Genomic DNA, 24995 nt, shown 5'->3' with positions numbered 1-24995 from the left:
TGGTCAACACACACAAAAAAAAGAAAGACTTTAATTATGTGATTTAGTAGGGGTGTGACAAGATCTCGGGCTACAAAAGCTCACAAGGCTAAATCTTGATAGAATTTCTTTTTTATTCGGCGTGCAGTATCAAATTCCATTAAAACAACTCCCTCCAATCAGCTGTTCCTTCAAACTTGCATACAGTAGGCCTAGCTCAAAGCTTGTCCAGTCAGTAGAGTATACAGCAAAATATCAAGCAGTGTTTGCATGTCCTTTATGACAATTCATCCAAATAAAAGTAAAATAACATTCATTACAAGTTTATTAAAAAAAAGCACCTAAATTGTTTTGCATTGTGTGATTTTTTTTCAGCTGAATAAAAATAAATTTTCCATTCATATATTAGTAAATATTTTTTCTAATATTTAAAATTATGTATAAACAATATTTTCCGTTCTTATACAAGCAAAATATTTTGTAGTGCTTGCATGTCCTTTACAGAATAGAATTCATTAAAACAAAAGGAAAATATCATTTAAAGCTGATTTTTAAAAAGCACCTAAATCAGGTTCGTAGCCAGGTGGGGTTTGGATGGTTTAAAAGACCTACCCCTAACTGACTAAGGTCCAGAATTTGTCCCATTCATGAGCTCATTTGTCCTATTTTGACTGCTATGTCATAATAAATAACCTATCAAAAAAAAAAGCTTTGAGACCAAGCAGAATCACGTGTTGTCTCTCGCTTCGGCATGACTGAGGCAAGTTGAATGTGCTGGCCAGTTAGTTGATTTTATGGCTTTATTGTAATTAGTTTGTTAAATATACTTTTTTTTACCAATTGAATGCATTAGTAAATATAGTGGAGGGATCTTTTTTTCTATTTATTCATTAAATATTAAGAAATAAATGAGAAAATTATCCATAGCAACTTTAATGTAATACAGTTATGCTAGATTTACTTTCGGCCCACAGCTCTCAATCAAGCTTGGCTTTTGGCTCTTCATTAGAACGATAATGGCAACCTATACAGGCAGAGAAGTGTTTTATAAGGATAGTTTAGTTAAATAAATTAATAAATAAGATTCTGTCATTATTAACAGACTGTGGTGCTATTCTAATGCTACAATATGTTTTACTTTTAGGGGTGATCAAAATAACCGATTCACCCATTAACCGAAAGGGTGCGTTTTTAACAGATTAATAGTATCATCCCACAGCTCTCAACAGATTAATGGTATCATCCCACAGCTCTCAATCAAGCTTGGATTTTGGCCCTTTATTAGAAAAGGTTTGGGCACCCATGATCTAAGTATTGCTTTATGCAACTGGTTACTAAATAGTTAATGCAAAAACTTAATATCCATGTTTCCATAAGCTGTCAAGAAAGCATTTTACATGCAGATTGTAATGTGAATACACTTATTTATTTTAGATTTTAGAGTTTTATTATTTTATTTAGAAATCTGAATATGTAGTATTACCTGCTCTTCAAAAAATCTTTTATGTTTGAAGATCTCTGCATCTTCTTTAAGCATTCGCTGCTTAGTTCTTAAAGACATCTAAAAGAAAAAGTTATGGGAAAAAGTGCATTCAGTTGCTTTGTAAAAAAAAAAAAAAATCAAAAATGAATGAATCACTCAGCAAACTTACATTTCTATTAATTAAAGACTTATGTGGTTCAGTCCTTTGATTTGTGAGATTCTGACCTTCAACCTTAAAAAGCAACTGCAAACAGACAAAACTGCACGTTAGATGCAAGAGCCGCCAATCATTAGTTCAGTAAGGCTTGGTTCTCATTACAACAAAATATACCTGTTCATCAACATAATCGTCAATCCTCTTCTCACACTCCAGCCATTCAAGAGCCACTGCGCTCATTTCCTGGTCCAGCTGATGATATCTCTCCAGCAATGCACGGTACATATCCTCACTGTATGAATCGTGGGATGTTGTGCCCTGCCTGTTAAAAATAAAAACACAATAATGGCAACCTATATAGGCAGAGAAATGCTTTATAAGGATAGTTTAATACAATAAATAAATAAAAAAGATTCTGTCCTTATTAACAGACTGTGGTGTCGTTTTAATGCAATAATATGCTATACTTTTAGAGATGCTCATAATAACCGATTTACCTTTAACCAAAAAGGTGCGTTTTTAACCGATTGATGGTATGTTAAAAAATATATATATACACACACACACACACACACACACACACACAAGCTGATGCCAAACCAGCACTGATGCTGACTGTCTCTGTACTGAATCCACATCATAGACACTTCTGTTTATTTGCACAATTAAAAAAAAAAAGCTGCAAAAAAAAAACAAACAAAAAAACCCTTTCTGAAATGTGCACTGCTTTGTATACAAGCAGGCCACAAGTCAGAGCGTCAGGACTTTCTCTCGATCAGAGCTCACTCCGGCACTGCTCAGAAACACAACAAATCTACAATCTAAAAATCAAACAAATCCAAAGATTTTTTTGATTTTTCTTTAATGATAACTCCGCACCAAACTGAGGCTTTCATTTTAAAACTTATAAAACATGTATGCAAATTTCATATGTAAACAACAGAATCGTTATGTACAATAATAGCCTATTTTTTACAAAAAGCCAACATATGAGCCATGGCGAATGAGAGAGGAAATAAAAGCACACAAGCTCTAAGGTAAAACCAGACGCTCAAGACATAATCTTTAAACTAATGACTTCCATTAAAAATGTTGACAGAGGTTTATGATATAAGAATAACAGCGAAGCATTAATGAAATGTTGATTTTCAGTGGAGCAATCGATTTGAGGTAGCCTGCTATTTTTATTTGACTAAATACATATCATAAAAAACAGCCTATGCTGTTTTTTAAAACTGATTCAGTCAGTGTTTTCGTTTTATAATTAAAATTTGTAATTTAAAGGTGCATCATGTAAGTTTGACACCCAGTGGTTAAACTAGGTATTGCATTCCTGGATCAAAACAAATGCAAGCTCAGGTAGCCAGATTGAGGACCAAAAGGAGCGATTCTCACGATCGAGCCGGGGGGATGATTTAAAATGTGCAATATAGAAAAGCAATGGCACGCGATAGAAGGAATATTTTCCATATTAAAAGAAGCTTTTGTTCTAACCAACACCTCGAATTGATAAGCTTGCAGCTTAAAAACAGAACACTTTTATTGCCATGCTACTGAAAGTTTATTAATAACTAATTAATAATGTCATGTGGATCTTTGAATCGGAGTCTCATTTCGGAGTCTGCTACTCTCCACCGAAGGTCACATTTCTGTCATGCATGCATGCTATGAGAGCTTTTTTGAATAAATGAATGAATGAATGAATGAAATACACTGTTTTTCAACAATGCTACCCGGAATAAAATATGAATGGCTAAACGGGCATTAGGCAGGTTAAAAGAACCAAAACAAAGCGTTTCAGCAGCGTTCTTAAAATGAATGCTTGCAACACCTGGCTACCACATATAAGTACTAGGGATTAATGATGGTGTTTGATGAAGAAAAAAATATATATATATTTAGACAAAATTTCAAACTTTACAGTTTGCCTTTGTACCCAAACTCCACTTAAAAGAAAAAAGTGAATTTTGCTAAATAAAAATAATGAAACATAAAACACAGTGTGTTTAAATCTGTTTTCTGAATGTGCAACTAGGGACAAAAACAAAATATATATATATTTTTTTCATAATAACCACATAGAACGTTTTTATAATAAGTGTAGCATGGATTGTATTGAGTGTTCATCATGAAACCTGTCAAAATCAGGATTTTCATTGTCTTTCAGGATATTTTTCACCAAACATCCTGAAAAAAAAATGAAAATGGGTGTTTTTTATATTCTTTCTTTCCTTCATTCTTTTTTTAAACTTGATGATTTGACTGGCATTATATTGACAAGGGAGAGCAGACCTTTGTTTTGTTTTTGTTTTGCACACTTACAGGTAATCAACAGATGCATGGAATAGCAAACAAAACTAGGTAAAACTGCATGAAATAAATGTAAGAATCTATGTATCTTGTACTATTTTTAAGAGAAAAAGCACATATAACATTATAACAACACCAGATTAAGTGAATTAAATTTTTTAACTGATTCGCTGAATGATTCAATAATTCACTGAAGACCATACCTGAGCTGGGCCACTAAGGCAGGTAGACTGTTGTGCAGGATGGGTTCAGAGAACACTAAGTTCTCAAAAAGGTGCTTATTGTGCAGCTCCCACGTCACTTGGAACTTTTGCAAATGCTCATTCTCCTATGGAGGAAGGAACAGTGCTAGTAATTAAATCACACCTACAGTTGTGTAGCCTAAACAGATTAATAATATCAATCATAACAATGTACAGTGCCCTCTACTAATACAATTAGTAAGTCATTTTGCAGATGATGCTATCCAATGCAACTCAGATAGCACTTCTAGAAGTACAGAAGCACTTTAATCACCAGAAAAGCAATAATATAGAGATGCAGTGAAGTCTCGGTTTAGCAGTGTGTGATGTTTGTGTGCGTTTGTGTGCGCGTGTGTGTGTGTGTGTGTGTGTGTGTGTGTGTGTGTGTGTGTGTGTGTGTGTGGCATCACCAGCTCTGATTTTTATTTTTTTTGCATCTTAAATCATGATCCTAACAGTGCATTTGAAAAAGAGACACTCGTCTTCTTTCAGACTGACGCATAAAACTTTTAACTGACTGAAATGTCTTCATCATTTTCCTAGTGCTGATATTTAGCATATTTCATATATCCATGTTTCTGATATATATAATAATGTGTCTGGATCCAAGCCTCTGCTCATTTGAATTAAGAAAATAGTTGTTTATGACCACTGCTTAGTCACGGATATAAACATTACAATCATGATCTTTAAAAGTATTACAGTGCACTGTGAGTGTTTATTAGTACCATTCGGTAAGCCTCTGTGTAAAATCTGACAGAGGGCTTGGACACAGAAACCATGGTGTGTGACGTCAGACTTAAGCCAATGGCCACTTCCCTTTTGTGAAGCTCAACAACTTTTTGCCAATAATTCCATCGGTGTACAGTGCATCCGGAAAGCACTCATAGCGCTTCACTTTTTACACATTTTTTATGTTACAGCCTTATTCCAAAATGTATAAAATTGATTTATTTCCTCAAGATTCTACACACAATACCCCATAATGACAATGTGAAAAAAAGATTTAGTGAAATAGTTTTCAAATTTATTGAAAATAAAAAACCTGAAAAATTACATGTACATAAGTATTCACAACCTTTGCCGTGAAGCTCTAAATTGAGCTCAAGTACTTTGTTTCCACTGATCATTCTGGAGATGTTTCAGCAGCTTAGGCCGTACTCACACTTGGTACAGTTGCCTCGAACGGGGCCAAAGCATGGTTGTCACCCCTACCGTCTCCCCCGACGGCCCGCATTCACACCACAATTGGGCCTGGGCACGCTTACGTCATCGATGCTGCGATGTTCAGTGAGAATCGCTTTCACTCAGCAGCACAGTGGAGATTTCTCTAGTTATATTGTTTCAGTCGGTTTGATATGCAGTGACATGCAGTCAAATATTTCGCCAAACAGTCCTTAGGGATGCGGTGACACACAGTCAGATATTTCGCCGAACAGATCCGCCACTTTTGGCGCTCATAAACAATCATAAGCTCTCGTGCTGCAGGAATGAGGAGGTCTGCTGAAGGCGCACAGCTATCATACAGTGAGGAGTTTGCGTCTTTAATAAACTATGGCAGTTTGCATCCACTGAACAGTAAGAATGATTAATAAATCCATCTGAAACAGTCCCTTAAAGTCACGTCTCACTTTCAGTTTCGCCCAAGTGAACCGCGCTCAGACCCACCTCTTCCAACCGGGCCAGGGCCGGCCAAGTGAACCGTGCCTGAGCCCGTTTCAGCGCACTCACACTTCTCAAACGAAACTGGCCTGGGCATGGTTCGGATAGCATAGTGTGAGTAGGCCCTTAATTGGAGTTCACCTGTGGTAAATTCAGTTGATTGAACATGATTTAAAAAGGCATATAAGGTCTATATAATGTCCCGGGGTTGACAGTGCATGTCAAAGCACTAACAAAGCATGAAGACAAAGGAATAGTCTTTAGACCTCAGTGAAGAGGATTGTCTCAAGGCACAAGGCCGGGGAAGGTTACAGAAAAATTTCTGTTGCTCTGAAAGTTCCAATGAGCACAGTGGCCTCCATCATCCATTAGTGGAAGATGTTTGGAACCACCAGGACTCTTCCTAGAGCTGGCTGGCCATCTAAGCTGAGCAATCGGGGGAGAAGCGCCGTAGTCAGGGAGGTGATCAACAACCCGATGTTAACTCTGTCTGAGCTCCAGCATTCTTCTGTTAAGAGAGGAGAATCTTCTGTGCAGCAATCCACCAATCAGGCCTGTATGGTAGAGTGACCAGACAGAAGCCACTCCCCACCTGGAATTGCCAAAAGGCGACTCTCAGACAATAGGAAACTAAATTCTCTGGTGTGATGAGACTAAAATTTAACTCTTTTGAGTTAATGCCAGGCGTTACGTTTGGAGGAAAACCAGGCCCCGCTCATCACCAGGCTAATACCATCCCTACAGTGAAGCATGGTGGTGGCAGCATCATGCTGTGGGGATGTTTTTCAGCAGCAGGGACTGGAAGACTAGTCAGGATATGGCTGTACACCGTCGCTTACCATCCAACCTGATAGAGCTTGAGAGGTACAGCAAAGAAGAATGGGCAAAAATTCCCAAAGACAGATGTGCCAAGCTTGTGGCATCATATTCAAAAAGAATTGAGGCTGTGATTGCTGCCAAAGGTGCATCAACAAAGCATTGAGCAAAGGCTGTGAATACCTATGTACATGTGATCGTTCAGCGTTTTTTATTTAATAAATTTGCACTGTACATGACCAGTTGAAAAATATTATAGTTGAATGAACACACCAGAGTGAGCAGGAAGCTGCTGATGGTGCGGGCCGCCTGGCAGAGTGCGTTGTATTCTTCTAGCAGCAGTGAGATGAACTGGTGGGCTTGTGGGGGCCCTTGAGCCACTGCACCAGGAGCCTTTGAGCCTGTGGACAGGTGTTTGAGCAGCCGCACCTTCATCTCTAAGACGTACTCTCTTGCCTGCTGTTCTAGACGCTGGTACAACTGGTAGGGATCCTTCTCACAAAGCCTAAACATAGAAAAGGTGAGGGTGAGAGAGTGATGCTAACTATCATCTAGTGGAACAATTACTCACAAGTGTTCTTAATTTATATAGAGCTTTATATAATAGAGATTTCATAGCAAAAAAAACAGGAAAGTAACAACTGATGCAAAATATATATATATATATATATATATATATATATATATATATATATATATATATATATATATATATACTCAATCTGCAGCAAAGCAGTTCTAAAAAGACAAAAAGTGTCTCTTATTTAGCTCAAGAAGTTAATTCAACTGCAGATCAACAAGTTCAGTATAATTAAATCAACATTCATGAATTTTGAGTGTCTTCAAATGGTGAGTTTATTACACAGTGGCCCGTTTACACTAATTTATTTTAGTTTTAAAATGGCATTTTAGAATGAAATTGATCCACATCCACACTGGCGTTTTACCTAGCATTTCTGAAAAGATCTCCCTCCACACTATACCAATGAAAATGCACATCACATGACCACACACACTCCAACATGCGCTGCAGCGTATCTGCATGTCTGAGCTCCAGGCAGTCAGCCGGTGCTTTGAGCACACCACCCCAGATGAGAGCAGCACAGGTTGGACAGTTCAGCAAGGATCTCCTGCTGGGTGTTATTTCACTATAGGAGTGAAATATAAATTTTAATTCCTTTTGTCTTTATCTAACGACTCTTCGCACTTTTGAATCTATTACTTATTCTCAGGTAACGTGTTTTGGCTGAGTGCAAAGATAAATTAATATATTAATTCATGTAACCATGTATCCTATATTACGCTAAGAAATATGCGTGATATGTTTTCCATATCAAACTTGTGAAGTCTGAACTTAAGGAAAGGATGCAGGACTAAAATTTGTGCACTTAATATTGAGGAAAAAGCCCCAATCAGAAAGTCGAATGTCTGCAGCCATGCCTGTTTTCAGATCTTTCCATTTTACCCCATCAACACGGATCAGCAGCGTTTTCTAACAAAAATTACCTGTCCAGCATTTTCAAAAAGCTCAATTTTCAGGGCTTAAAAAAATTGGGTTAGTGAGGACGGAGAGCGTAACAGTAGCAAAACTTAAGCATTTTTAAAACTAAAACATATTAGTGTAAAGGGCATTATTGACTAAAGTTAACATTAGGAAAAAGCTGAACTAAGCCCCCAGAAAAGCGTCCTCACCTTCTAAATGAATCACTGAGAAGTGTACAAAAATATATCAATTATTCAGAACTTTAAAAAGGAATAACTTGTAATGAATATTTGTAGCAGTATTGTGGTACAGTAAAATTTATGTTATAAATTACTTACACTACTGTTTTGGGGCAAGTTATTTTTCCCCCTCGCCAAAGTTAATTAAAATAATAATGAATATTTTAAAGAGAATCAGAATCAAAACTTTTGAATGCAGTTTACGTTATCAGTTTTTTTTTTTTTTTACGGAACACTGTGTGCAAAATAAACCCACTGCCTGAGAAATATCAGTGGGAAAAAGACACCTGTCTTTGTGCTCAGCCACAGGCTATGTTAAAAGAAAAAAAGGAATAAACTTTTGATAATTAGGACTTTGTGTGTTTAAAGTGGAAGGAACCCATTTATGACTGTGATCAGCAAAATAGTACAATTTAGCAACACAGATAAAATCATGTACAGCACCTTTAGAATAGTACTCCTAAAATCCTAAGATTATCTTAATGTCAATGCATTTTTGTGTCTTTTCAAAAAAACATCAACATAAACTGGGATGGTTTTAATGAAAACATAAATATAAGCAGGGTGCCCATGCTTTTGTGAACAGCAGATTCAAGGATGTTTTAAAGCACAATTAATTTTGAAACATGCACCCGTGTCATTCATCCTGCACCATATGTAGTGCCATGAAAGTCTTTATTGTACTTACACTTAATATGTCAGTAATTTTCAAAAAAAAAATGATCATTTTCATGTTCACAATCATGTTCAAAGAACTATTATAAAGGTTGCTTTTTGAGCATTGATGAGCGTGTTCTTAAATCCCTACGATGATAAAACTGTCAGCGATGATCATCAACAGTCTATATGTGTGTAATAAAGCACACATTGCGCAGCTATCACAGCTGATCCGTGATAGACGCTGTGAAGAAAACTTGTTCTACAGACACAACTGTGTCAGGATCCACAAGTATCACTTTAATAGCATTAGAGGACAGGAAAAGTACATGCCAGCAGTTCAAAGGTCCAAAGCGAGAGAGTGAGAGAGAGAGAGAGAGAGAGAGAGAGAGAGAGAGAGAGAGGCAGACAGAGAGAGAGAGACAGAGAGACAGAAAGGCAGAGATGCAGACAGGGAGAGAGAGGGAGAGAGAGGGAGAGAGAGAGAGCTTTTATTTTCTCCCTAGGAGTGAAATAATGTCTCCAATAAACTTGCACGCAGTGAATTGTGCACAGTTGCCTGCTTTTTAAGTAGTTGGAGCATTAATTTGAATAGTATTCTACTGCAACATTGGGCATAAGAGACAAAGGATGTCAGTATGTAGTAACCGGTGATGATCTATTAGTGAACCGATACCGAATTGTCCACGTCTGCATCGGGGTGCATTGAACAACAATTCATTTTGATACTCCTAACTGTTGATATATTCAAATGAGGTTTCTGATTTTTTAAAATATTTTAACTAAAGAATTTTCCTTTATTTTCATTCTGTTTTTGACAATTTAGAACAATTGTTGAAATAAAAACAAACTAATTTTATTTCAAATTTAATTCAATACGTTCCAGGCCTTGAACTCATTAGCCTGAAATTCAAGAACTTTAAGGTACTCTCAAGAGGTGAGGGAACCCTGTACAAGTCATTCAAGAGTACCTGTCAACAAGTTCCTTCATGCTCTCTTTGTCCCGATCGAGAGGCTGATCCTGATCGTCAGCCAGTGGAGTCCCAGTCTGACGGTAAATGCAGCGGACCAGGTATCTGACCTCAGACCAGTGATTCTGCAGCTGTTGTGACTCCCGCTCAGACTCTGCCGTGATCTCCCTGACCAAAGACACCACAATCAAACCACTGCAAAATGATAAACAAACCACTTTATAAACAAAGGCCTACAAGACTCACCTCCGCTCATAACAGGCCTCACAACTACAAACTGTGTCTGTGGTAATAGGAGCGCTGAGATCTGGAGCAGGCAGAGTAGGAGCACCAACTGCCAGTCTCCCTCCGGACCCTAACGGCTCCTGGGACAGACTGCCATTACCCATCGGCATGTGCAATAAGAAATCCTGATTCTGAAAAACAAGACAATAATTCATTTACAAACTAACACACTAACACCTTTCTTCTTGTTTTCCAAAAAATATATGTATACACACACACAAACAAACAAGTGTTAATGCCTCAGGCCAAATGAGGTTTAAAAACGTTTTTTAATCTTTGATGAAAAACAGCGGGGAAATAAATATTAAACACATCATATTTTTCCTTGGAATAATATTTGTAAAGTTGACATGGAATTTAACCAGATTTTAACAAAATCCCAAACACTACAAACATAAAAATAAAACAAAACATTTAAGTGTAATAACAATGAAATGACAGAAGACAGTACTGAACTACTGAAATGTATTTAATGCTTTATATAAAGGCTTTTTTGGTGATGACAGCTCAACAGAGTGTAAAAATGCTAATTTCTGAGTCTCATCTATCAAATCTGGTCTTTAATTCGTATTTTATATTGGAGTCTCAACATAAAAGTCAGGTGATTGGCTGGGCCATACTACAGCTTGACTTTCTTTTTTTCTTCTGAAAGCATTTTAAAATTTCCTTTATCATTCGGATAATGTAGATGTTGGACTGAAGCAGCTAATATTAATTTATAATGACAAAGGACAAAGGGTTGCAGAATAACTATTGAGAGATTTTAGCAGCTGTCTGGGCTTTCACTGACTTTCTACATCTTCCTTTCTTCATGTGTTCAATACCTTTTCCCTGCATTATTCCATTTTATTAAGCATAACAAAATTTGTAAACTAATTTGATTTGTTTTCTCTGCATATATGGATTTATTATACATGGGTCATTACCAACAGCAGAGAAAAATTTCAAGTCAACGGCACCTTTAGAAATATATTTTCAGAGAAAAATGGTGACGTGTTCCAATACTCATTTTCCCCGCTGTATCTCTTTCACCTACAGGTCCTTTTAAAAATTACTTTCAGAAAAATAGAATGAGATGACAAGAACGTATCCCAATATTTTAAGTAGTTTTATAAATGAATTAAAAGATATTTTGTTTAGAGAAAGAAATACATTAAAAAAAAAAATCTATACACTGATTTTTTTGTGCTGCACCAAAAAACTTTGAGGTTGAGTCGGTCACACTAATCATTTGAAAATGCAACACGCACCAAACATCAAGTCAGTAATGACTTTTATGTTTTATAAAAAAAAAAAAGTTAATAAAAAATACAACCCTAAAAATTATTTTGTAATTTTACTTTTACCATTTTATGTAATAATAATAATAATGTACATTACATATATTACAATAACACTGTTATAAAAATAATGACTATTATAATTACTACCGTGAATACTTTCAAAGGCTAATGGTCTTACAAATATTTAATAAAAAGTTACAAAAGTTTCTTTCCCAATCAGTTTTATTTGTATAATTTCATTAGATTATTTTAATAAATGTTAATAACAACAATAGCAGCATATGCTTGCTCTAAGCACATAGCTTAAAAAATAGCATCTAATATGAATTAAGGAAAGCTGCAAAACCAATCAAATCTAAAACTTGATTTTCTCAAACTGTGAGCTACAGCCCCTAGTGGGCCAGAGAGATGTTGCAGAGGAATTCTAGTCCAGTATTGATCAAAATATTCCCTGCTCTGGAACCCCCATAGGCAAAAACCTTGCAATAACAAGATGAAAAGTATAAACACTAATATTTGATTCATCAGAATGACGTACGACACTTTGGTTTGTTAATATCAGGCTCTTTACAAGGTTTACATAGTCAATATACACTTTTTTTTACACTTTTCAACTTAAATGAAGCTGCTGTAGGGTCAAATAAATACTGTTCAAAGCAGACAGAGAATTTATAACAGATTTGTAAATAAGTCCAAAAGGATGGATACTTTCTGTCGTGTAATGACATACAGTATATGCAAATCGCAATTGTTAAGAGTTTTCACAGATTCCCAATGGTTGACATTTATCATTATATGACAGAAAGTTTGCGCTCCAGACTGCTGTGATAGCAATCAGCACCATCTGAAGAGGCTATAAATTAAAAGGTAATAATGCCATTAATTATATTGTTTTTCTTTCTGCACACATGGATTGATTTTGCTTCACAAGACCTCAGTACATAACTAAAAGCCATGGGTATTCATTAATTTTGTTTGCCGGCCCTGTGTGTGTTTTTTGATATCTAAACTGCCAGTAGCCACCGACTAGGGCTGTAAAATTTGCCATATTATTATTATTATTTCCATAATATTATATGCAATACCTAGATCACAAAGAAGTGCAATAAATTACATTTATTTTATGTGCCAAGCATTTGTGTTCTTCATGTATTATCTGTTAAACTAAAACTGATCAATCAGATAGGGCCTTACTATTTATATACCCGCCACCTCTCTAGTATGTGCTGCTATGCTATTGGCTAGAGCGGACTAAAAATGAACCTACAGATGGAAATAAATACTAATGGTGAGAGTAGAGACAAGCTAGAAAATGACAACAACCAAAGTTTTCAATAATGCATATTGTTTTACATTGTTCCTCAGCATATTAAAGCCATAAAGTCAAAGTTTGATAGCATTCGATTTAATTAAACCGGAAAAAAATAATTATTATCGGTTTATTTTTGTATTATCACTGCAAATAAAATAGATAAAAAATAGCTAATAAAAAAGCATTTATATATCAAAAAATTATCGCTATTGCAATACTCGATATAAATATAGCATATTGCCTATTTTTTTTTGATCATGAAGGACAATGGTTTGAGCTAAGAATCTTCTGTAGGATCTTGGACGTCATAAGGTTTAAGTGTTTTTTAGAACAAAAACTCCTTTTAATGCTGTCGCGTGCCGTTGCTTTTATTTAGAACACGATTTAAATCGGCCTTCGTTGGTGTCCTCAATCTGGCAACCTGCTCTTGCGAGTTTTTTGAACCCGGGGTACAATACCTACTTCAATCACTGGGTGTCAAACTTACATACTGCACCTTTAAAGGCCTGTTTATACTTCTGCGTCAAGTGATCGGCCTGATTTACGGTGCCTGCCTTGTGTGTAGTCATGCATTTATACTTCTGCGTGCTTTTTGTGTTGCTCTGCAATAACACTTCCGAAACGCTAGCTGGCAGTAGATTTTTATGTTCCTCTGTGCCTAGTTTCTTTGCTGGTGTTTTGTTTTTTCTGAATGCTACCTTAATGTACAAGAAGCTAAAACTCATTCATTCACAGGCGGCAACCAGCAGACGTGCAACAACATTAATCACAACATTAATCACAAGGTAAATACAAAACAACAGTTTCCATATAGGGCTACTTCACGGGACTTAATAATTTGTAAACGCACGCTCCAAAGAGTTCGCATAGCTCTCTGTCCCGCCAACACTGATTACAGCTATCAAGCCGACCAATCACAGAGCATGTGCTACACATCGTTGCGACGTGTAGTTACATTTTTTTGAGAGTGCGCATCAGCGACAGCCACGGCTATGCAACTGCACGAAGGCTTCGCCGGAGCATATGAGCGCTTGACACAGAAATATAAATCAGCCTTAAGACCTATACAGACTCCATGGCGTGGTTTATTTCTAAACACAAGCCAGACAGTGAAACAAAATATGCTATTCAAAGACAGAGCCAGTGGTATTTAACTGATCACGTGATCTTAACATGGTATCCCCCAGGAGGTAAACGCATCCATGTAAAACAAAAAACTTGTATTAAGCTAATAACACATGTGCAGACAAACTAGTTGCTTTAGGGGTAAAACTTTTTAATGAGGGAAAACTGCATGAACAACGTTCCTTCAAAAGATTAACAGCCCTTCTCTGACACAGCTGAAAATGAGCATGTTAATTACAGGAATTACAGACTCATTATTTGCCCAATTATGGTTTTCCTAAAACTAAGGGAAGAGGAAAAATAGGTAAGTGTTTGAGGAAAGAGAGAGCCGTACCAACAGAGACTGGTCGAGGGGCGGCTGACGATCGTCTTTTTCCACGGTGCGTTTGCAGTCGGAGCAGACATAAAGAGGCAACTGAAGGGAACTGGAAGATTTGGATGACTGGGATGTGCCATTTTGACTGGATCCTCCCATGTCCTGGGAGATGGTGTCTTTGCGTTCACTACGACACAGCAGGCAACGGTCACCGGTGGTGTACGGGGCCCTCTGGTTCACTCCAAAAGTAAATGGGGTCTGCATAAAAGACAACATTTTTAGCTACAATATAACCACATATTTTATGCATATTTTAGAATGCTGCATTTAAGAAATACACCAAGATGCACATAAATCTGACGTGGATATTTTTAAACAATAAGATATAAAATAAATCACAACAGAAAGACATTCATCATACGAATTCCAAAGCGTGCAATAAAAAAAATGCAACTGAATTACAAGCACACTACATTTAAGTATCAATTTTAAATGTCTATTATCAAATAAAACTATAAAACTATAATTCAACTATAACCATCTATTTTGTTATATCCCTCTTTAAATGCTTTAAAGCAGCATGGACCTTTATAAGAAATTTACATTGTGCATCAAATAGAAAGGTTTATTCTTAAAACAATTCCATTGACGTTGCTCCTCTGTGTCATTCCAGTATTTTGTTTGTTTGTTTACATGTTATAAAATAAAAGTGCTTCATTATGTAGTAAAAATAGCTACAGTGGATTCCCAGGTTGCGGCAACTTCTATATTTATTAGACGTGTGTCTATATTGATTTCACCTCCCTCATCGTAGCATGCTACCATAACAAATGACATGAAAAAAATTACAGTACATCATAACTGGTTATCGCCTGTTAAACTAAACACAGAATCATCTCAGAAACTGTTAATTTTGACAATTACGCCTCATACTTATTTAGGCATGGGATGATAAACAATCTCAAAGTTTACCATGGTTTGGAAAGTCAAGGTTTTAAAACCACACATTCCTTTTCCACCATTTCTATGGTATATCAGGGCTCAAAACAATAAGGACTGCCCGATGGCCCGTGGCCAGTGTGCGAGATGCTCGGGACAGTAGACAGGATTGTTACTGGCCTAAGCAGGTCTTAAAATTGAGAAACAGTTTGTGCTTTCAAGCCTTTAAATGCTACCTTGTCTGTGAAGTCGTGAACACCATATTGCTCTTCGGTTCCTCTAATGTGATTGGATATTGTAAGCACGTTATTTTTTTTTTTACATAACTTGATAAAAATCCGTACAGAGAAGAGGCGGCAACATCAAATTATGATGCTAAAAGAAATCGTCTTTCTAACAGTACAACATGACGAAAAAAAAAAAGTGATGTTCTGCGCAGTTTGGCTAGTGAGCCATATTTTTTAGAACTGTAATAAAATACATGCACATTTTCTATACTGCTCTTTTTGTTTGCATAACACTTAGAATTTTGCTCATTGTACATTTATTAGCATTTTTTATATCTCCATTCGCAGACGTGACTTTGTGACATATTATTTAAAATAAGTGGCTAGGAAATATCTATTAACTTTTTATTTTTGGTGGGGCCAGTGAAAATTTTGGGCCAGTAGAAAAAAATTTAGCGTTGAATTCTGTATAAATATAAAGGTTTTTTAAAGTATCATAAAGAAATCTGTGTTTTGTAAACTAATAAACCTAGCAGAAGTCAATGATTCATTTAAATTATTTAGCCTGACATATTTACTATAAAATATTATAAATGTGAAATATTGCAAAATGAAATGCTGTATATTGAGTTCAATGTGGAAAAAACTGTTGTTTTTTACCAAGACATTTAAAGAAGAACTTCTTTTAGAGCAGTAATTACAATACCGTGATATTTTTATCCAAAGTTATCAGTCACAAACTTATACTGACCCATGCCTATACTTATCAGTCCATTACTGCCCATTTCCCAAGAACAGAAGATTTTGCACTGAACAAATTTAATCGAAGCAGTGACTAATTTCCAATAATATATGCAACAGTCCAAATATGTATCGTTTAGACGGAACTTATGAGAAATCAGCTTTCATTGTTGCAATAAAAACACCAAATGTATATAAACTCTCAAACTGCACTTATGGCCATCCGGTGCAGGAGATCAATATACCAACACTCTAGAGGAAACGTAGTGAAAGAATGACGCTTCAAAACAGTAACTCGACTTACACTGGAGCAGGTTTCCAGGAAATCACAGCTGTGCTACAACCCAGAGGAAATGCAAATATGGCAAGTGTTGCAGAGTGAGAGGTCTGCCTGTTACCTGAAGGACTCCTGAGAAGTCAGCATTCACTGGGCCTTCTGAAAACTGAGGAGCGCCATTCACTGGGACCTAATGAGAAAGATGACCATAAATCAACTCATCCCAGACTCAAGGTTATATACTTATTACAATATTGTAATTACATTCACTATGCGGATTACAACCTCAGCTCAAAGATAAACAAATTCTACCCATTGGTCAAATTGCAAGGGAAAACCCTTTGGTATCTGTGTACAGCAGAGTAAAATCAGTTCACTTAACAGAAGCTGACCTTAAATTAATCTCTGACAATTTTGTGGAAACGGCATGTAACGGAAGAAATTCTGTTGGCTGACTTTCTTAACTAACGGGTCTTGCAAATAATCAAATGTGATTATTAAAACAAACATGAATATAGACAAATAACTGCGAGAATGTACTTTCATGAGGACTTTTATAGTGCTAAAGGTGACAGGTCTACCAAATGTTATATCGATCTACTTTTTGATCTGTCGCTTAGTGGAAGTTCCACAGATCATGCAGTTGACCGATATATCATACAGTTTGGTAGTCACATCCCCTTTGGCAATACAAAGAATATAGAAAGTACTTTCTGTAAGTTGTTTATTCATGGTCTGTCTGTATGATCTGTCACTTAGTGGAAGTTTGACAAATTATGAAGGTGTCAACATGCACAAACACGTATTATGTTGTGACCGCATCCATAAACTCCATGAACTATAAACAAAGTAATGGAAAACACAACACATATTGTTCTATTCTTAATTTTTTTTTTTTTGCGAATGTTTTAGAACTTTGGATTCAGTTGCCTATGAGAGAAATGACTAGGAATAATTAACGGCTGAAACAGTTGCTCCAAACTACTTGCTTCACCAACATGGTTTCCACTACATTCATTCTTCCATGGCCATGTGCCATGCCACACCAAAATTAATTCCCGCCACGGCTACATTACAGTTTCTTTTTCAAAACATTCAGTTGTTGCAGTTTTTTTAATACCAGGTTATAAATCGCAAAATGAATTTAAATGTAAGTGACTTATAACAGAGCAATTTTTTTCTGTAATCGCAGTAATGCTGTTTGTTATTTGTTTAACCCTTTAAGTAGGGCTGAGCGATATTACAAAAAAAAAAATGATCACAATATTATGTTTCATATCGCTCGACGTTGAATATTTTATAACAATACATTTAGGAATATTAGGATTTTTTTTTTTTGTTATTTAACCACTTTATTTAAATTTAACAGCATTAATTTATTCTAGGCTTGGGCGGTATCCAAATTTTGATAACATTAAACCTCCTCCCTATTTTACCTCGGTATCTGGTATTACCGTGCATAATAAAAAAAATATGTTGTAAGGCTCAGACAGTGCTTTATACTGAAACTACATACTGCATCTTTTTTTTAATCGATATTGACAATGGTGTTCGTCAACAAATATCAATACTGATTTTATCGCCTAGCCCTACCTTTAAGGTTACGTACTGACTGACAGGGCTATGTGAAGCGTGAGGCCAGCAAACACAACATAACTTTCAGTTATGATAAACACAGTTTGCATAACTATACTTTATTTAAAGATAAAGGTCTATGGTTCTCCATACAATGACTTTATCTTGCTGGAGTGTATGGCCGTTTCACTTTACTTCAGGATGCATCAATGCAGTATTGTAGGTCTGTTGGAGACATTCATGAATATTCCTAGCAAATCTAATAAATGTTGGAGACAAACCTGTTACATAAACACACTAAAACATTCTTCAGAAGCATTTATTTGAGAGCGCACAAGAAAATTTGAGCTTGAGCACTATGAGCAGCATATATTTGATGGTGTGCAAGATGTTTTTTTTCCGCACAAACACAGGAAATCGGCACGCAAGCAAAGAGATTCGCATGCTGGTATTACTTGAATGCAATCTCGACCTGTAAGAGTGTGCTCGCATCAATTGTCATTGGAATAATGCCATAGGCAGTTGGAAGATCTGTGTAAACGGCCTGCCACCACAGCTGGAAAAATATCATAATGGAAACACTGCACCAACAAGTGTGTTCATGACTATACATAAAAAAAAGTTTGCAACATCAAGCAGCATAATTAGCTGTTTTTAAGACTGGATGTTCCTTACTAAAAAGATACCTATGGCTGGTTCACATTTACGTGAGAAAAAAATTCCTTATTGGTTATGCTTTACCACAATTTCTTTCTTCTTTCTTTGTTAATGTTAACTGTTTTTGAGTATGTTCAAAACAAATGTTATGTCATAATGTTTTGTCTTTGTCCATCAACGACCAAAAAGATGCAAATAGAACTTAACTTGGTAATTTTGTATTATCAGTATGATCTGGCCCTCTGTGTGAATTGCTGGAGTGGTCTAACGTTCCCAAGATATCTTGTATTTTGGTACACGCATTTGCAAGCATCAAAAGAGCAGCCAATTCATGTCTCAGGTCTTCTCAGAGACAGTTAAAAAGCTATCCGGACGTCATTGTCAGGCCCTGTGTAATATGATAAATATTATAAATCAAAATAACATGAGTCATCACAGCTATTTAGATATGTTTAAAATCTGCTACTGATATCCCACAAATTCTAACATAATGTGGCAGTTAACCTTTAATGACCAATTCACATATTTAGAAATACAGGTTATTAATACATGATTTTTAGCATGAATAACAAGCAGGTTATTATGGGCTATTATTACTATTGAGAATTAAGACAAATATTGCCACAATAGGGTTTCCTCCGGGTGCTCCGTTTCCCCTAATAAGTCCAAAGACATGCAGTATTGGTGAATTGGTTAAGCTAAATTTTTCCGTAGCGCATGTGTGAATGAGTGTGTATGGGTGTTTCCCATTGCTGGGTTGCAGCTGGAAGGGCATCCGCTGCGTAAAACATATGCTGGATAAGTTGGCGGTTTGTTAAGCTGTAGCGACCCCTGATTAACAAAGGGACTAAGCCAAAAAGAAAATGAATGAATTGCCACAATATCCGCTTGTTAAGTGTGTCGTCACGCGAAGCAGCTTCCAGGTCCAAGCACTCTATCAAACTGTATGGGGAGACTCAAAAAAAAAAATCGCAATAACAAACATTTACAAAGCGCTGTAATGCTTTCGAAAATCACAATCACAATATGCTTAATATCTGATGGCCAGAAAGTGATTAATGATTTATAAATTGTTAAAATATTGGTGTCTGTGATGAAGTAAGTTCAGTGACTGTTGTGTACACCATGATTTTATATAAACTTCATCGTATTGTGTAAAATGACTAAACAATGTTCATGAACGAATATTTTTTTTTCAATTCAAATGAGTAGCGGCTTGGACCCGGAAACACCATTTCATACATCAAAAAAATTAACAAGAGGAATTACACTGAAAAATAATCTTTATACCCAGTGTGTGACATTTATCCATGTTCTAGTGCTTTCTTCCATCTCATCTTATTAATCCAATTAAAGCCAAGAGTTTTTAGTCAAAAACAGTGGCTGTTTGTTCAACCAAAGACAAAGCAGAGAAGTGTTTGGAAAATTTTGAGGGCTAAGAAATTACACACTTCAGCGTTAACCAAAATTGCTAGTTTAATCGGGAACAGAAGAATGTGTTGTCTTGAGCACCTGCTGAGCTAAATGCAAAAATGTTACAATAATTCCTTACGAGTCGACTGCAGCAGCCAACAAGCTTTGCTACAAACAGCTTCACCTGAGTTAACCCGACTTCAATGTGGCTGTCAATTCACATCAGCGTCTGACAGAAACAAAGTTTATTTGATTCTGTGAAAATCGCATTGTGCTACACATTTCATACAGAAGAACAAAACTAACACAACATGAATGTGCCGAACTCCCTGCAATGTTTTGCTCTCTGATGACAGAAATCGTGTTAACCAAAAACTGTGCAGTGTGCACTGCCTTCAAGCTAAAGGTCTGTGTGATCCAGTCCAGTGATGAAATGTCTTTTTTCTTGCTTATGTCAACACACAGGACTGATACCCTTGTTAAGCTAGATGTGGTTTCCTTGGAAACAGAGGCGTACCACTAGTAAGAATACATCTCTGACAAAGCCCTGAAGACTGGACCCTGTGCTGCTGTGAGTGACCTATTCATTCCCTAACACTTCTCACAGATGGACAACATGAACACATAACTAAAAAGAGAAGAAAGCGGCTGAGGTATGATGTTTGGATATGAATATGATACACGTCGAATTTTCTTGTTTTGATCATTGCTGAAGCTATTATTATAATAAATGGTATTATAATAATTATAATACTGAAATAAGCAGTAAAAAGATACTTTAAATGGTATACCAAAAAAATTACATTTTTGTGAATTTTGTGAAATATAACAGTATTTGCTTCGTTAAATAAAAGAGCTACGAGTTATTAAACATAAACTAAGGTAGTATATGCAGAAGTATGCAGAAGGACTTTTAATTTTTCAGTAACCTGGGTCAAACGCTTCTGGTGAACTGTGTGTAGTTACCAAATCGGCGCGTTTAGGGTCTGTTTTCTTTAAAAATCAATGATCTTCACTACCTGATTGATATACAATATAAAGCGGGACTTATAAAGAGTGTACAAGAAGAACTGCATTAAATGACATTTTCCCCTGCCATGCCTTTAAAATACGAACATTCATTTTACCCCAGTAATTTCAGTGGTGTTTCTGCGCTAGCCTGCTAATCCTGACAGTGCGTGCGTGTAAAAGGCTTTTTATCTTATTTCACGCTTTAACAATTAAATGAATGCTTACGTCTATTTAACTGATTTTATTTTAATTACATTACAACAACGCTGTAAAAGGAACCATATAAAATTTTTGAAAAGTCACGTTAACATTCACCGGAAGTTTATCAGTATGGAAAGAAACACTAGACGATGCCATCGTCCACCGCCGATGGCTGATAGACAACACAATGCTGAGCCGGCATCGATGATCCTCCGCCCCGTCCCCGTCACAAAATCGCTTGCGAAAAATAGACACTCAGGCCCCGGTAACACCAATACGTCTTAGTTTTAAAATAGCATTTTAGAACAAAAATGATTCACATCTACGCTATGTTTTACCTGGCATTTCTGAACAGCCCTCTGTACGCTGAAAGCGCACATCACGGGACCACACACACACACACATACACACAGAGCCACACACACTGTCATGCGCTCATCCGAGCTTCAGAAAGCAGTGCACGTCAGTTTATCAAGGATGTACCGCTGGATCACGTCTCACTAAAGTTGTTAAACATGATGTTTAATTCATCTTGTCTCTAACAACTTATCGGCCCTTTGAATCTATCAGGTAACATGTCACAGCGTCAGTACACTGCTTCAATCTTTCACTTTCAGTCCTTAGTAATTTTAAGACCTTTTTTACCAACCAAGTTTGTGGACGCCGTTATAACGACACAGTCCTGTGGAAAAAGTGATTGACAGGTGCTAATTTGTGTGTAACTTATATCTTTATTTATTTATTATTTGTTTATGGGTAAAACAAAGACCATGCGGGTCAGGTAGTTAAAACAGTAGACTACAAATGATTAATTAGTTATTAATTAATTAATTAATTATTGATAAATAATTAATTCACCTCCGCCTATGACGACCATCGCGATGTTTCACATAAGATATCGAACGATACCAAATTTTTCGACATCGCCCAACCCTACTGCAAATACAACAATCTGTATGTTCTTAAAAGACATTCTAAAGGCTTACATAAGATAACACTATCAAGCATCTTCACATTGTATTGCATTACCAGTGGTGAAAAACAGTACTGAAAAATCATACTAAAGTAAAAGTACCATTACTTTTCTAAAAATGTAGTGCAAATAAAAGCATCTGTTGTAAATACTACTCAAATATGAGTAAAAAGTAGATCTTTCAAAAGTACTCAAGGAGTAGTGAGTAGCGAGTATTACGCTGTAGAAAGCTGATGCATTTATATCTATTTTGTGGATTTGTGTAAACGTAACATTCTGTAGTGCATTTAGTTATTGCCCACCAGGCACACAATGCCATATGATGCTAACATTAGGTTAGATTTAGGTCATGACTTCAGGTGACAAAAATTCAGTGTCTAGCCAGCATCTAACTGCACGTTCACACCGAAGGTAGTGAGAGCATCAAAGGTCGCTCTGGCCGAGCTGGCAACAACAATGTCTGCTACGGTTTATTATTACTATAGCTCATTACCATAAAATTAACTTGATTTCAACTCTCCTCGACGCCCACATCGGCAAAGACGCACGACACTGCTCCTCACTGCCAGCTCCCATTAAAAATTAATGACTTTCAGCTACTTTGACGTTCTCGCTACTTTCGGTGTGAACGTATAGTAAGTACAATGTTATTTTGATGTCCAATAACAACGTCAAATTATGATGGTTTTTGGTTGATTTTAAGTTGTGTTAGAAAGTGACCAAAGTCCAACGTCAAGCCAACATCTTAAACCAACATCCTATTGATGTGAAATACTGACATTTATTTGTCAGGTATGGCAACCAAAATGCAACATCGGATGAATGTCAGTGGTAACGTCCACACAAGCTTTAACATCATTAGACGTTGATATTTCTTTGATTTTAAATTGGACGTTTTTTAATCGCCATAGACAAAAAAAATTTGTTAGTGACTGCAGTTTGAAGGAAAGTAATGGAATAAAAGCACCGATACAGCACTAAAGATGTACTCAAAGGAAATTAAAAGTACACGTTTTTAATACTACTAAGTAAATTATAATTCTTAAGAAAAACTACTCAATTACAGTAATTTGAGTATTCTTAATTTGTTCCTTTACACTACTGTATATTACTGAATATCATCAGCACATGTCTATATAAAGTAAGAGCTAACTCAGCTAAGTGACATTACATAATATCACATTTATTTCCAAAGGACAAACTTTGCACAAGCCTCAACTAAAAACCACTGACAGGCGTATAAAAGGGTTTGTTGACATTTACGCTGATTATTTTGAAGCACTTCCGGTTTGTTCATACCTGACACCACTACTGGAGTTCAGAAGGGCAGTTGTTGCATTAATAAATGACAGAATAAATAAGTAAATACATAAATGTTTTAGAATACATAATAAGTCTGACATTTCCTTTTAGAAAAACAAATGAATGAGCACTTGCAATGAGAACCATTTGATCGTAAATGGCAAAACACATGGTGGGATTTAGCATTAGGTCTATTTACCTGTTATCTACAGTGGAAAGCAGTTCATGAACAGTGACACTTTCGGTTAAAAGGCTATATTTATTGCTACTTTTTTCCATTAAGTAAGGATGATAACATCATAAACATTCAAATACATCTGTAAACACTTCAGCTTACAGCATATAGCGCTTGTCAAGTTAGCTTCACAACACTTCTAGTGACACAAAATTCACTCAAACTTCCACATACACTGCACGAAAACCCTCTGAACATCCTTTCCGCACGTCTCTACAGTTTTCCTCCCATGTTTCTGTGATCAGACCAGGAACTGTTTAAGATTAAAGCTCCAGATCAGAGGAGCTCAGCTCGGGCTCCATGTAAACGTGATGCTCCAGTAGCTCTCCTAGGCCTGCATTAACAAGAATTGTGAACTAAACTACACTGTATTCAAACTCTGATGCACTATTAACCGCCTCGCATGCCCAAGTCGCGGCTCACCTCTCCGTTGAGGCTGGGGATGGTGCTCGGGTCTCCGTGTGCACTGCTGCTGGAGGGTGTTGGCGGAGCTCCGGCCTTCCCTGCGCCGCCGCCCCGCTTATTCTTCCTGCGCTTCGCTCCGCGTTTGGCGTCTGTAGGACTCATTTCCAGCCCACGAAAATCCCCGACAGCGTTCCGTCAGTAAACCGCGGGGTCTCGGGTGCAATGCCAGGCTCTGGCGCTGCTGATACGGTTAAAATGTAGCTGTTTTGAGAGATATAATCTAAGAGCCTGCCGACCTGCTCACAGTATAGCAGACTTCAAATTCCAATATGGCCGACTCAACAGGAATTGGCCAATGGCGTTTACGACATGACGCAATGGGGTGCGCTTGGGGCTTGTGGGTATTCGAGTCACAAGAAAACGCAAACAAGGTTTGTTTACATGTTGTGTGTTGGTGCTCGGTGAATGTGGTTGTTAAAAAATGCAAGTCCTTAAGGAATTGTGTATGAAAATATAAATATAATTTCTGTGTAATCGAAAGAAGCTCTTTATCAATCATTTAAATTATTTTATTTCCCATCCAGCTTTTGAGTTTTACAGTTGTTGTTTTTGTTTTTCTAATTCTTATTTTATGGTATAGTAAATATGTATTTTATCTATTTTGCCTATTTATTTTTTGTTATTTTCCAATCGCCATAGTCGGAAATATCATTAGATGG

The 24995-nt window shown here is 36.5% G+C and overlaps 1 protein-coding gene across 1 annotated transcript in view; it reads right to left on the bottom strand.

The window, feature by feature from the left end:
- fam193a (family with sequence similarity 193 member A) overlaps window positions 1–24603 on the bottom strand; it is a 51388-nt gene extending 26785 nt beyond the window's left edge. Inside the window, 10 exon segments of the mRNA NM_001328395.2 lie at window positions 1463–1540; window positions 1632–1706; window positions 1794–1941; window positions 4133–4257; window positions 6923–7154; window positions 10000–10167; window positions 10246–10415; window positions 14339–14578; window positions 16626–16694; window positions 24295–24603. Coding sequence (NP_001315324.2) covers window positions 1463–1540; window positions 1632–1706; window positions 1794–1941; window positions 4133–4257; window positions 6923–7154; window positions 10000–10167; window positions 10246–10415; window positions 14339–14578; window positions 16626–16694; window positions 24295–24438 — 1449 coding nt within the window. The 5' untranslated portion in view covers window positions 24439–24603.
- Window positions 24604–24995: the final 392 nt, after the last annotated feature.

The sequence above is a fragment of the Danio rerio genome, chromosome 1 (assembly GCF_052040795.2).
Source record: "Danio rerio strain M-AB ecotype USA chromosome 1, GRCz13ab, whole genome shotgun sequence".
NCBI classification, from domain to species: domain Eukaryota; kingdom Metazoa; phylum Chordata; class Actinopteri; order Cypriniformes; family Danionidae; genus Danio; species Danio rerio.
This window is presented reverse-complemented; position numbering and strand designations above follow the sequence as displayed.